This window comes from Archocentrus centrarchus, chromosome 8 (assembly GCF_007364275.1).
Source record: "Archocentrus centrarchus isolate MPI-CPG fArcCen1 chromosome 8, fArcCen1, whole genome shotgun sequence".
Classification (NCBI taxonomy): Eukaryota; Metazoa; Chordata; class Actinopteri; order Cichliformes; family Cichlidae; genus Archocentrus; species Archocentrus centrarchus.
In genome coordinates, this window is record NC_044353.1 from 8,322,834 (window position 1) to 8,336,061 (window position 13,228).

The window sequence follows — 13,228 nt, forward strand, 5'->3', positions numbered from 1 at the left end:
GGCGCTGACAAAGGTTAAAATAAAAATCTCTCCTTGTGTTAATGTTGATTCCTCTCTAGAGCCGTAGCACATAAAGTCAGGCCGGCACTATGCAGCGGCGCTTCGGGCTCTGTCTCCGCTGTCTGCTTTCCCCGCAACAACCAGTCATTTCACCTGCTTCTCTGTGTTGTGCTCACAGTCTGGATCGTTACATGGAAAACCAACAACACGATGAGAAAATCACCTCTGGTGTAGAGGCGTTTAAACACTGGCTCGTTGTGGATGGCTGAGGCACTCCTCTCAATTTTCGTTCCCCTCTCGGTCCCTACTCCTCGTGTGTCTTGGCATTAATATGCGCATATTAATGTGTCCGCCCCTGCATGGCAGGAGTCCCACTTGTGTTTTTCCACGATTGTGGGAGGATATCCGTGAAGGTTCACACAGATAAACGTGGCTTTTCAAACTACATTACATTGAGCGTATAACAACGAGCCTGTCCACGCCCCTTCTACGACCAAGGTGTACTTTTTAAAATTAAATTAAGCGACCCCTCGCGGTCGTTGACGAGCGTGCATGTGATAATCCTTAAAAATATGTAAATATGGATTTTCTCATATTTCTGAAAAGTTTACGTGGACTAAATGGCATCAGATTCAAAGTTATAACAATAAATAAATACACTTTTTTCTGTTAATATAAGGCTTTTCTTGAATACTCGAGCGTTTTTTACATATCAGCACTTAAGTATTGCGCCCAGGGATACTTAGGCATGCCGACTGGAACAGCTTGGAATTGAACCATCAACCTCCCTCTTCCTGGGTCTTTTTTGACCCAGTGTTTTGAGTTTGTTGTCCTTTAAACATCAGAACTACCATAAGTAACTATCTAATAAATATTATCTTTAATAAAACAACACTTTTCTAAAATAGAGGAAGGTAAATTTTAAACAAACGGTCTGTAATACTTCAATAATTAGTACAGTATTTCTTTCATCCCCTCTAATTAAATTTTTGCCTGATGATCATTTCACTTCAAATCTCTTGTGATGACATAAAGGCAACATAATGAAAGTTGCCATTATCCCAAAAGTTCAAGAATGTGTCTGTAACATATAAATAATTCAGAAATTCACCTGGACCACAGACTGTGCCTTTACAATATGTATCATCACACACAGGCTTCATTATATAGAGCATATGTTGATCAGCCGCGATAATAAAATCTGCCTGATACTGTGTTGGCTTGTGAAACCAAAACAGTCCAGACTCTCCGTGGGTGCTGACGAAGGTGCGTTTGTGTGTCACAAAGCCTGTAGTGCCTCCTTGTGGTTGGACTGTCATACTGCAGTATAAGACGTGGAGCAGCGGCAGCTGTTTGCAGAAAGTAATACAATAAAAATTTCCGGTGTTACCATGAAGAGGTTACTTTCTTTCTTGTTCGGTTTACAGCTTGATGATGAAGGGGTTTAATTTGTAGGGTTTTAATTTTGAGATATTATTAAAATATAACACACCAACATTTATGTGTTTTATAAACCCCTTTAGCTGTATATTGCATTGCTGGTGGAGAGCTTTGGTGCCACATATATTTATTTTAAAATATTTTCTCATTTTATTAAAATCTGGCCTTTTTCAATCCATTTCATTCATTCTGGTCCTCAAAGAATATATTCAAATTAGTGCTGATGGCTGAATTGTAATGAAATCTCTTTTTGTCATGAATGGATGCTGTTGGATGGATCACAGGCCACTTCATAAGGTACACCCATTTGGCCGCTTCTTAGCGCACATATTTAATCAGCAGCAGATTAAAGCATTTAGACATGGTCAAGACAGCCTTCTGTAGTACAACCCAAGCATCAGAATGGGGAAGAAAGGTGATTGATGGTCAGTGTGAGCATTTCAGAAACTGCAGATCCACTGGGATTTTCCCGCACAGCCATAGGGTTTACAGGGAATGGTCTGAAAAAGAGAAAATGTCCAGTGACAATGCATTATTGATGCCTGACGTCAGAGGACAATGGTCAGATTGCTTCAAGTAATCTGAAAAGCATCAGTGTCTAAAAGAATAACAAAGTAACAAATTAAAAATATTTTGAGGAGTCTCTTTCTGTATGGGGTCAGAATTTGGTGCAAACAACTTGAAAGCATGGATCATCCTGATTTATATCAACAACTCAGGTTGATGGTGATGGTGAAAAGTGTGGGGGATATTTTCTTCACATTCGTTGGGCTCCTTAGTACCAGCTGAGCTTTATTTAAATGCCACAGCCTACCTGAGTATTGCCATCCATTTATTAGCACAGTGTATCCATCTTCCGATGGTTTTCTTGAGCATAAATGGCCTCCACAGTGACCAGATCTCAGTCCAGCAAAGCACCTTTGGGATGTGGTGGAATGGGAAATCTGCATCATGGATGTGCAGCTGACAAATCTGCAGTAACTGTGTCACGCTTTCATGTCAGTGTGGACCAAAGTCTCTGAGGAATGTTTCCAGCACCTTGTTGAACCTGTGCCATGAAGAATTAAAGCAGCTCTAAAGGCAAAAGGAGTCCAATCTGATACTAGCAAGGTGTACCTAATAAAATGGCCGGTGAGTGTACTGATTAGCCAGTGGAAAACACTTGATGCTCATTGCCTTAGATGAGTCATTTAGCCCGTGTCCCGTGCTTTTATTAACCAGCACGTTCCAAAGTTTAACTGTCGCCTCAGCATCAGGAAGTTTCTTTCCAGACTGAGTGTGAAATGAAGCCAGAGTCCAAATTCATGTACACATAAACCAGGCTGAGAAACCGCAGCTCGCCTAACAGTTTCATGCTGCATGAGTCCCATATCAAAGCTAACCTTATCTAAAATTAAAAGCTAGCAATTGTTCCGGGTTTTATATTAACACCTGACTGATGAGTTCACATCAGTGCTTATGTTTCCTGTGTTAATGGTTTCAGATAAATTCAACTCTGTAGCTAAAAAAAATTACCTGCACTTCCTTTAAGAGTTTCTATAAAATGGCACAAATGCTTGCAACCAGTTCAAAAACTCCCAGAGAGACTGGATTTGGACGTGTAGATGTGGACTTTATTTAAAACTTTTAGAATATATGAACATATAATGTATCAATTTTGCTGCTATTTTACAAACTGAATCATGGCAACAACAACAACAAAAAAAAGTAGTGTTTCAGTCTTCAATATTGATGCCAGCTTTTTGTTTCATTATCACAATGAATGCATTTATCATTGAATTCCTCATTAACTGGCAACAATCAATAATCACTGGTCAAATACACAGCGTTTGTAGCTACTTTTATAAATAAAAAGGTAGATGGCATACTAAAATACATACATATACAGATAACATAGATTCATAAATGGCATCTATTATATAATGTAGCAAAAATAGATTTGTCATTTTTTAATTGTGATTGCACAAGACTTTCATTATATAGGAAGTGAAATAGGAAGGAGAGGGACTCCAGTGATTTCAGGATTCCTCTGAGGCCTTTGCCATTTGGAGTTAGACGCTGCCGGATTTTATTCTGCAGAAAAGGCTCATTGAGACAACCATGGCACAAATCTGAGGGGAATGAAATGAAGAAACAAGGCAAGAAAATGTGTTAAAAAGAGAGCGTTGGAGAGAGGGGAAAAAACTTTACTACTATGCACCTCAGTAAAGTTGATGTCATACCTCCAGGGCTGCAATCCCCAGCGCCACTCCCACAATAGCAGCGCTGTTATTTTCAATCAGCTGCTTGATCTTTGGGAAGCAACCGGTGACTGTCTAAAGAAAATATAAAGCAAGTGTAGATCAAGCAGATGTTTTAATTTTAAGAAGATTTTGAATAAAGCCACAGTTCTTTTTAATTTTTCTACTGCTGTCAATTGTCCGTACCGCGTTGGAACATGACCTCACAGTGTCCGAACAGCAGTCTGGTGGAAATGTCTTGTTGTGTGAGTTATAGTAAGGAGAATCCACAAAGTCCGATGAGTTGTAGAATCCACAGCATTTTAACTAGTGTGGACAGAAAGAGAGTACATGTTAATGAAGGTGTTGGTGAAACTGTGTGTGTGTGTGTGTGTGTGTGTGTGTGTGCGTGCGTGCGTGTGGGGAGCAGATTTGTGTACCGTGTTCATTGTTGTATTCCACAGTCCGGTGATGTCGGAAACATTCCCATAGTCCTGCTTGATGTTCATAACGGCCGCCTTGCCAACCGTGTTAAACAACTGGTCAGCCTAACAGAAACACGCAGAAGAGTTTGCATTCAAATGACAAAAGGTTAACAACTGTCGTGATAATGTAGCTACTCAGATGATCCGCTCTTTAGAGACTTACCAACGGTCTGAATGCCAGAATAACCACTGCTCCTGCCACCTCTGCTATGAAGACCAACAAGACTATGATAAAAAACTATGGAAGAGATAAAAATGTTAGTTATTGCACTGAGTTTGCTTAAAGTGCAGATTTAAAAAAATGAAAAAAAAAAATTGCTGGAGAGCATTTTAAAGAAATACTTTGACTTGTAAGATAGTATCCTTAAATTCTATTTCTTGCATCAAAAGAGAGAAGATTGATACCAGTGTCAGAAGGGTTGTAAATATAGCAACTGGCTACCTTAGCTTAGCAAAAATAATGTTTTTATAGTGTTGGTGGGGGAGCTTGGTAGCCCCTCTCTATTCTAGCCAAACTGCAGTCTCAGGGGATGGAAAATAAAGCCAAAGCTGAAGCGCCAAAACCGATTATTGATCCAAAATGCTGCAGCTAGAGTACTGACAGGGACTAACAAGAGAGAGCAGATTTCTGTCATATTGGCTTCTCTTCATTGGCTCCCTGTTAAATCTAGAATAGAATTTAAAAATCTTCTCCTCACATTCAAGGTCCTGAATAATCACGCTCCGTCTTATCTTAAAGACCTCATAGTACTGTATCACCCCAACAGAGCACTTTGCTCTCAGACTGCTGGCTTACTTGTGGTTCCTCGGATACTTAAGAGTAGAATGGGAGGCAGAGCCTTCAGCTTTCAGGCCCCTCTTCCATGGAATCAGCTCCCAGTTTGGATTCAGGAGACAGACACCCTCTCTATTTTTAGGATTAGGCTTAAAACCTTCCTTTATGATCAAGCTTATAGTTAGAGCTGGATGAGGTGACCCTGAACCATCCCTTAGTGTTGCCACAATAGGCCTCGGCTGCTGGGGGGTTCCCATGAGTGTTTCTTTTCATTCACCTCGTTTCACTCTGTTTGAACCTCACTCTGCATTCTATCATTAGTTATTATTAATCTCTGGCTCTCTTCCACAGCATGTCTTTTGTCTTGTCTCTCTCCCCTCATCCCCAACCAGTCTCAGCAGATGACTGCCCCTCCCTGAGCCTGGATCTGCTGGAGGTTTATTCCTGTTAAAGGGGAGTTTTTCCTTCCCACTGTCACCAAGTGCTCAAGGTCAATGTGGATTGTTGGGTTATCTCCGTAATTATTGTAGGGTCTTCACAGTGTAAAGTGCCTTGAGTCGACTGTTGTGATTTGCCATTTTATAAATAAAATTGAATTGAATTGAATTGAATTAGCTGGCAAATAATTTTGCCTGCTGTCTGGTACAGACTTCAGAAAGGTTTGCTCTTCCTTTTGGTGATTAAATACTACATTTAGCCTGTTACTTGTGCTGTGATCCATTTGAAGTGGGAAGTCACAAATCATGAGATCCCAGTTGTAATACTCAGGATTAAAGCCCCCCTAAAGTCAGACTTCTTACTCAGAAAGTCAGAGCAGCCACACCAACACTGCCGTCGCAATCCAAGATGGCAGCAGCGCATGTAAACAGAGGAACTCGGAAACTTTATTGGGAATCTCTTGGTAAATTAGCCAAACACGGAGCACAGAACCAGCTTTATCTGTGAACCTGCTGCACCATTATTTTTCAGTGAAAAAACAAACAAATACATAAATAAACAAACAAAAACAGGCATTGTGTTTTACTCTAGGTACTGCTAGCAATGTCTCAGTGGCTCTACCTTGCTTGGAACAACAACTGCCCGTTGTTCTACTACTACTACTGGAATCTGACCAGCTTGTGTGCGATGTTACTCCCAGCTCTGACCTCCAAGAGCTATGGCTCAAGTACTAATGGCCCAAGTACTAGTTTAGTAGGTATGTGTTTCTGTCAGTTGCAACCTTAAGGGCAAACCATGGTTCAGCAGTGGTCCTATGCGCAGACTATGAAAAGCTTCACAGACTAAATGTAGTAGCTGTTTACTGTCAGCAGGGAGCAGTGTCACAAACATGAAGCCTGTGGGCTACTCTTGCTTGTGCTGGTGTCGGCCCCTGCCAGCGTGGAGAAAAGCAAAGTTGTAACATAAGAACTGAAGTGAAACTGAGTAAGTGTTCGCTGCAGCCACCATCTGTGCTTCTCATGCTGTTTTTTTTTTTTTTTTTTTTTTTTTTAAATGTTGTTTGTTTTTTTGTGCTTCTCCCATTCACAGTGGACTCCTCTCTTGCTCCCTTCCCTGTTCTGGGACACTTTCTGGGACACAACCAGCATGCAAGCTGTGCACAGGGTTGCGCTACATGCTGCTGGGTTTTTGGAGGACTACACAAAGCACATTTGCATAGGTTGTAAGCCCCTTTGCATATGGAAATATCGACACAAAGAGACAAAACTGCTGTAATATAAAGTCTCCATTATAGTTTCTGGATGCAGCTTGCTAACCAAGGTTGCTCACAATAGCTGATAACTTAGTACCTCTGTTACAGTCATTTCTTGTTATAAAAACAAACAAACAAACACAAAATTTGAGGTTTCTAAATATGGAATCCAAAACCAGTGGTGAGGTCTTAGGTCCATCTTTTACATACAGTCTATGGTCCAAACACAAACTTAATCTTCCTGCCAGCAGCTTTAAATCCCACTAATTAATATCTGTACTAAAAACAAACTACATTTCTCATTTTTAATGTGTTGGCATAGTTGGTCAAACAAATCTCTCTCTCTCTCTCTAGTCTAAACAAAGTTTAAGAGCCAAAACATTTATTGCACATATGGTCAAAGCATTTCTGAAATATTGAGGTGAAGTCGTTATCCCTTAGCTAAATTTCAACAATAAGAAATGCTAGAAAAATTACATGTTCTGGTTTTATAGCTTAGCAGAAGCTGACAGCTGGCAAGCTCTAAGGGTAATACTGACCCTGATGACATGTCAGATGAATCAATCTTCTCAGATGAAAAAGTCAATAAATGCAGAAACCCTAAAGATGATTTTTTTTTCTATTTTGTTGCACAACCTTACTATGATTTCATTTGTATCTACCTGATACTGATGGCTTTTTGATTCACAAAGCCAACATTATCGTGAAGAGAACTAAGAGAATAATGAGAACTTCCTTGTATGACATTGAAAGGTGGAACTGAAACCCGCTGTTGAGATCTCCCATTTATTTTGTCTTATGTAATAAAGGATCAGGTTTATATCAGCTTGTGTGCAGAAGATGAAAAGTATATTTTAAGCCCGTATAAAATAGCAGGCAGCAACCTACCAGCAGTAGCATACACTTGCTCTCCTTCATGGCTCCACAGCAGCCTAGAAAGCCGATGATGACCAGCAGGACCCCTATTGCAATCAGCAGGTATCCCACATTGAGCACCTGATTAAGCTCCGGTGGCACATTTGGAATTTTCCCGAGAAAGTTAAGGACTGAACCGCTATCCACCTTCACCCAGATCCCAACACCCAGGATGGCAGCACCTGCCAGCTGAAGAAGACACATGTGGAGGGTGGAGAAGTTAAAAGAGCACTTCACAGATTTTATGCTTAAGGGACAATTTTCTTGTCTCGGTGACTGCCGCCATGATTCATCTGTGACAGCATAGGCAGAGAGGGTCCGATAAAGGATTAATTGTCTTGTAGAGAATGTGTTTTGACTCTGAAGGAAAGTGTAAGTAAGCGTCAGCATTTTGCTTCCAAAATTAAATCGTATTATGGGTTGTTTGTAATAAAACACTGAAGGTCTTGACTTACAAAGATGATGCCATTGAAAATAACCATCATGGTTTTGAGGAACTGAAAACATCCCATTTTTGCTGCTGATTCCTCTGCCTGTAGTTAGGAGAAGAAAGACAGAAAAAACACATTGTGTAGCATTAGTCTGATGTAATTTAAGTAAGGCAGCGTTTTTCCAACACTTTTGTATGCACATAAATGTCTTTTATGCCCACAGCATGAATCATCTTGCTCACGTATTGTCTCGGGTTACATTACATCCTTATGAGAAGCAAATTAGCTGATGAATTGGCAGAGCTGGTTCCTCCAAGGAGGGCGGGGGCAGGGTGGGGGAGGCTCAAACACCTGCCATCTTACCAGCTCCTCACCTTTTATCCTTTGTGAGCTTAATAACTTATCTATCTCAAACACTTGGGCCTATCATTTACACTATAAGGTCATTTGCAGTGTGCATATGGATAGGCAAATGATTCCTCTGCTTGGACTTTCCCTTCCTGCATTAAAACTGCAAACACTACGCTATTTATATCCCTACAAAGAGGATACAGACTCTAGTAAAGACTCTGGCACATGTATTTGCATAGGGAGCAAACTCTGTGGCTAGCCAGCACACCAGCCACCGACACCCAGCACTCTGGGGTGAGTTATTGTTACAGTTTAGGCTGAACTAAGGTTTAGCGCAACAACCTGTAGGAACTTCTGTACAAGGATGTTTAGTCCAGTGCATCATCCATCAGACACAGACACACAGATAACAGCATCCTGTCACTGAATCTTCTCCTAACACCCCTCTTTCTATGCCCTCTGTTTTGAGTCACTTCAAGGTTGCCACTTAGAAATGTGTGTGCGCATATGTGTATGTGTGTAGACCTCCCAGAATGGTTAAGTGCTCTTTGTGTGGTGTGAGAAAACAGATAAGTCGCTAACAACTATGACCGAGCAGAAGTCTGTGTACAACAACAGGCTGGTTTCCTGGAATCTGAATATGCGCCCGGTGCCCTCCTCTCTGCGTTATCTTAATCATGCCTCTGTTGTTTCTTTCACACCACGGCAGACTTTGTGGTTATTTTCATTCTCTAACACCTTTCACCAGATATCCGTTCATACACACATATCACATTAACCAAAACCAGGAAGTAGTTGCTCAGTTAAATTCGCTCTCGTGCTCTGTTAGAGTAAAGCTGGTAGTCATCAAGTTAATCATACATTTGGGGGCCAGGATGCTGTCCCAAAGATCATGAGCTGTTGCCTTGACTCCCCCAAACTTCAGCTATTTCACTCCCCTGACCTGTTCCTGCTTCCTTGTGCTCAGTGATTGCACTCTGACACTGAGAAGTGGGCCTGGTGACGTATTAATAAGCCAGAATATGAAAATGCTTCAGGACCCAACGGCTACTAACAGAAAGGAGAAGTCTCGTCTGGAGGCGAGATATTTTACACTTGATAAATGATGTGGTGTATTTGTTCTTCTACAGAAAAACCTTGAAACTGCCTCCAACTTGCCAGCCACCATCAAAAACACACAAATCTCATAGGACACCATTGAAGAGAATAATTGCAGGCAGGTCTCAGGAGACAAAGGATCTTTGTCAGATGGCTCTCTCCCTTTGTTGGTACAGCTCTTGAAAAATAACCAGACTAAAATCTCACAAGAACAAGCCTCATACAACAGTTAAATCACAGTGAATCAAAGTGAAGTCTTTGGCTTACCTTTCTCAACTGTTATCCAAGGACGTTCTTTAGTTTCTACCTTCAGTACTGTGATGGAGGCTGCTGCTGTAGGAGCGCACCGCGAGGTAACAGGAGCACAGACGGGTATTGTTCTGCCGTTTTCATGAAGTGACCCACACAGCGATCTGTGCGTCTTGCTTCCTGTGTCATGCGTTAAACAACTTGCCAGGGACTTTTTCAGCATTCTGCTCTTATTTTGAGGCTGTTGGCTGAGTACAAGTACAGTGAAGGGAGGAGGGAGTGGGTGGGTGTGACCAAAGCAGCTGAGTAATCGCACATCGCCATGGATCCACGCTCGGAGCTCCCAAAGGAGGGAGGAGGAGAAAGAGGGAGGGACAAAGATCACCTGTATTACCTGTGTATAGCTGCACCAGCCATTTAACAGTTGCTCTGTTTCAAGGTGTTAATTTGAGAACAGTCTGTAAATATGACAAAAAATAATGTGACCAGTTGTGATTGTAACAATTTGTAATCAGTAACCACAGACTGATCTTAAAGTTGTTGAAAGTTGTACAGGAAACAAGCAATTAACATCTGGTTTTCTCTACGCACGGGAAAATTCCCAGTGTGGTTTCAGATGTATCTGTACACAGCTCTGAGAGTTTAACTGTGACATGATATAGCTAATGCAGTGTAAAAACAACAACACAACCAAATGAGCTCACGCCTGAAAAGGTCACGGCCCAATGGAAGTGAGCAGCCACGGTATATTTTACAGGTGTGTGCTTTAAAGCAAATGTAAAATCAGCTGGACAGGAATAGATGTTTTGTAAATCCAAAACCACACTTTCCACATCCGACACTGGTGTATTTCCAAACACTGAACTTGTTTCACAGGTTTCTGTGCTAGCACCAATGCTCAGTCATTACTTAGATGGTTATTATAATGTTCTAACTCTGAATAAGGAGGCAGGTGGCATAAATCACAAGTCTGTGAACCTATAGACTGTGGCCTGTGTCCTAACTCACTTGCTTTTATTTTTATTTATATTAATTAAAAGGGGTAAGTAGCAGCACTTGATTAACTGGTCATCGGCGAGTCTGAGCACCTCTATAAAAGCAGCAGTTTTAGCAGTTTGCCGCTCTGGAGTGTGCAGATGTGTGTTAACACAATGCCACCGTGTTCCCAGGAGCGGACATCCCAGCAAGAAACTGCAAAAAATGTGTTAAACCTTACAGTTAAAGCTGATGAGAGTACAATCAGAAAAAGACCGAACAGACATGGTGTGTTTGGAAGAGTTGCCAGGAGAAAGCCTCTTCGCTCTGAAAAGAACATGGCAACACGGCTTAGGTTTGCAAAGCTGCATCTAAACAAACCACAAGGCTTCTGGAACAATGTTCTTTGGTCAGAGCAGATGAAAGTGGAGATGTTTGGCTATGATGCACAGCACCAGGTTTGGAGAAAACCAAACACAGCATATCAGCACAAACGCCTCATACCAGCTGTCAAGTTATTGCTTAGTTTTTCCACACACTGATGCTGGATTGATTTTTGTTAAATAAATAATGACAGTGTAATATATGTTGTTGTTCATCTGAGGCTCTATTTATGTCATTTTAAGACCTGTTAAGGTCTAGATATTTTTTTATTATGTCTTAATATGTAAACCTTAGAATTACCTGAGGCTGTTTGGTGAGGTTCAGGCACCAAAACCTACTTGCCTGACTTTTTGTGTGCATCTCTGCTACACCAGTGGTTTGTACTGCTAATAATTATAATTACATCAAATCTTCTTTCATCAGCAAAGGTGCAATACATAACACAGTACTATATATGACCTTGATGACGTGGTGAGGGTGTGGCAGTTTGCACAAGCCTCAGAACAGCTGATTTTATCTTTGATGTTTATTCAAACAATAGGACTGCTTCTTCACATTTAAACACAGCTCTGTATGTACGCATAAACACATTCAAACCTATTCCTCCAGTGTTCATTTAGTAAATGGTTTCCTTTAAAACCATCTTCATTACTACATTTTAGTAGTTTTACTAAAGGTGTCTGTGTGGTTTGTGTCTACAAGGTGGATGACTTTGTGTGCGTCTGTGAGTGGGTGGGTTTTTTCTTGTTATTTCCCTTTACATTTGTCGATGTTTGCATGTCCTGTACTTACTTCGCAAAACTGACACTGAAGTGTGTTTTCAGTGACAGTTTGTCTTTCTGCAAGACCTGGAGCAGGATTTGGGTGAAGAGCCCTTAGCTGATCATTGTGTGTAAGTTTGGTTTATATTTTTATGAATTGACTCTTGAGTAGCTTTGCATGATTCACAGTTTGCTTGTATATGCCATACTGGGCCATCAACCTCTGTCTGAAACAAGCCACTTTTGTGTTCTCCATATAAGCCAGGTTTTTATGATTGGCTAACCCTTACAGAAACCTTAGCCAGCCTCTGGCCACATCCAGAATTTTAACAGCATACACACTCACTGCCCACTTTGTTAGGTACAATTGTTCAAGAACTCACTAACACAGATATATCAGCCTAATTAGTCAAACACATGGCAATAACTGAGAGCATTTAGACATGTGCAGAGAATGGTTTGAAAAACAGAAAACATCCAGAGAGCTGCAGTTCCCTTTCTGATGTCAGAGGTCAGCGGAGAATGGCCAAACTGCTTTGAGCTGATAGGACGGCAACAGTAACTCGAACAAACACCTGTTAATACCACAATGTGCAGAAGAGCATCTCTGAATGCACAGCACACCAATTCAAACCTCGATACAGATGGGCTACAGCAGCAAAAGTAAGTAAGTAAGTCAAATTTATTTATTTAGCGCTTTTCACAGACAGCAGTCACGAAGTGCTGTACATGGTAAAACAAAACAAAACAAAACAAAACAGTAATTAAACACCACAATAGCTAAAAATTAATAATTCAATAAAAATTCTCAGCAGATGGCCTTTTAAACAGAAAAGTTTTTAACTGACACAACCCAGCAGAGCACCTTTGGGGTGTGGTGGAACCGGAGATTCACATCATGGATGTTGCAGCTGACAAATCTGCAGCAGCTGTGTGACGCTACCCAGAGGTGGGAAGTAACGAAGTACAAATACTTCGTTACTGTACTTCAGTAGATTTTACAGGTATCTGTACTTGACTTGAGTATTTATTTTTCTGAAAACATTTTACTTTTCCTCCCTACATTGTTAAACAAATATCTGTACTTTCTACTCCTTACATTTTCAAAACAGGCTCGTTGCTTTAGGTTTAGGGAAGTTTTTATTTCCGGTCACTGCGCCTTCAAACACCAAACCCATCTGAGCCTAAATGGAGGAACAATAACACACAAAAGCCAATCCTACTGCAGTAGCCTCCATCCCCGGGACTTATCACATATATGAAATAATGAAAGAGGCAAAACTAGATAACTAATGTATCATTTATAGTGCTGTACTCAGGAGTTACAGAGGGCCGGACCGAGTGCGGATGTCTGTATGTTGGGGGGAGCAGAGAGGTTGTTAATGACTGCTCAGTGGCATTTGATAAACTAGAAATTTAAAGCCTACATGTAAAATCAGATATTGATCTGTATAT

The 13,228-nt window shown here is 40.9% G+C and overlaps 1 protein-coding gene across 1 annotated transcript; it reads right to left on the minus strand.

The window, feature by feature from the left end:
* Window positions 1-3,045: 3,045 nt before the first annotated feature.
* Window positions 3,046-9,877, minus strand: tspan34b (tetraspanin 34b). The gene is made up of 8 exons (XM_030735598.1): window positions 9,672-9,877; window positions 7,980-8,057; window positions 7,498-7,713; window positions 4,308-4,382; window positions 4,100-4,207; window positions 3,867-3,986; window positions 3,663-3,755; window positions 3,046-3,551 (listed from the first exon to the last, which is right to left on the minus strand). Exons 2-8 carry the CDS (start codon window positions 8,034-8,036, stop codon window positions 3,492-3,494), a joined length of 729 nt encoding a protein of 242 aa, XP_030591458.1. The 5' UTR covers window positions 8,037-8,057; window positions 9,672-9,877; the 3' UTR covers window positions 3,046-3,491.
* Between the last annotated feature and the right edge of the window lie 3,351 nt (window positions 9,878-13,228).

What these genes read in the sequence shown, in the direction of transcription:
- tspan34b (XM_030735598.1), bottom strand. Translation starts at nt 8,036, where the DNA reads ATGGGATGTTTTCAGTTCCTCAAAACCATGATGGTTATTTTCAATGGC. An exon ending in GCAAGTGTATGCTACTGCTG is followed by an intron (nt 4,383 to 7,497) that starts GTAGGTTGCTGC and finishes TCTCTTCCATAG; the next exon opens with TTTTTTATCATAGTCTTGTT. An exon ending in TTCTGGCATTCAGACCGTTG is followed by an intron (nt 4,208 to 4,307) that starts GTAAGTCTCTAA and finishes TGTTTCTGTTAG; the next exon opens with GCTGACCAGTTGTTTAACAC.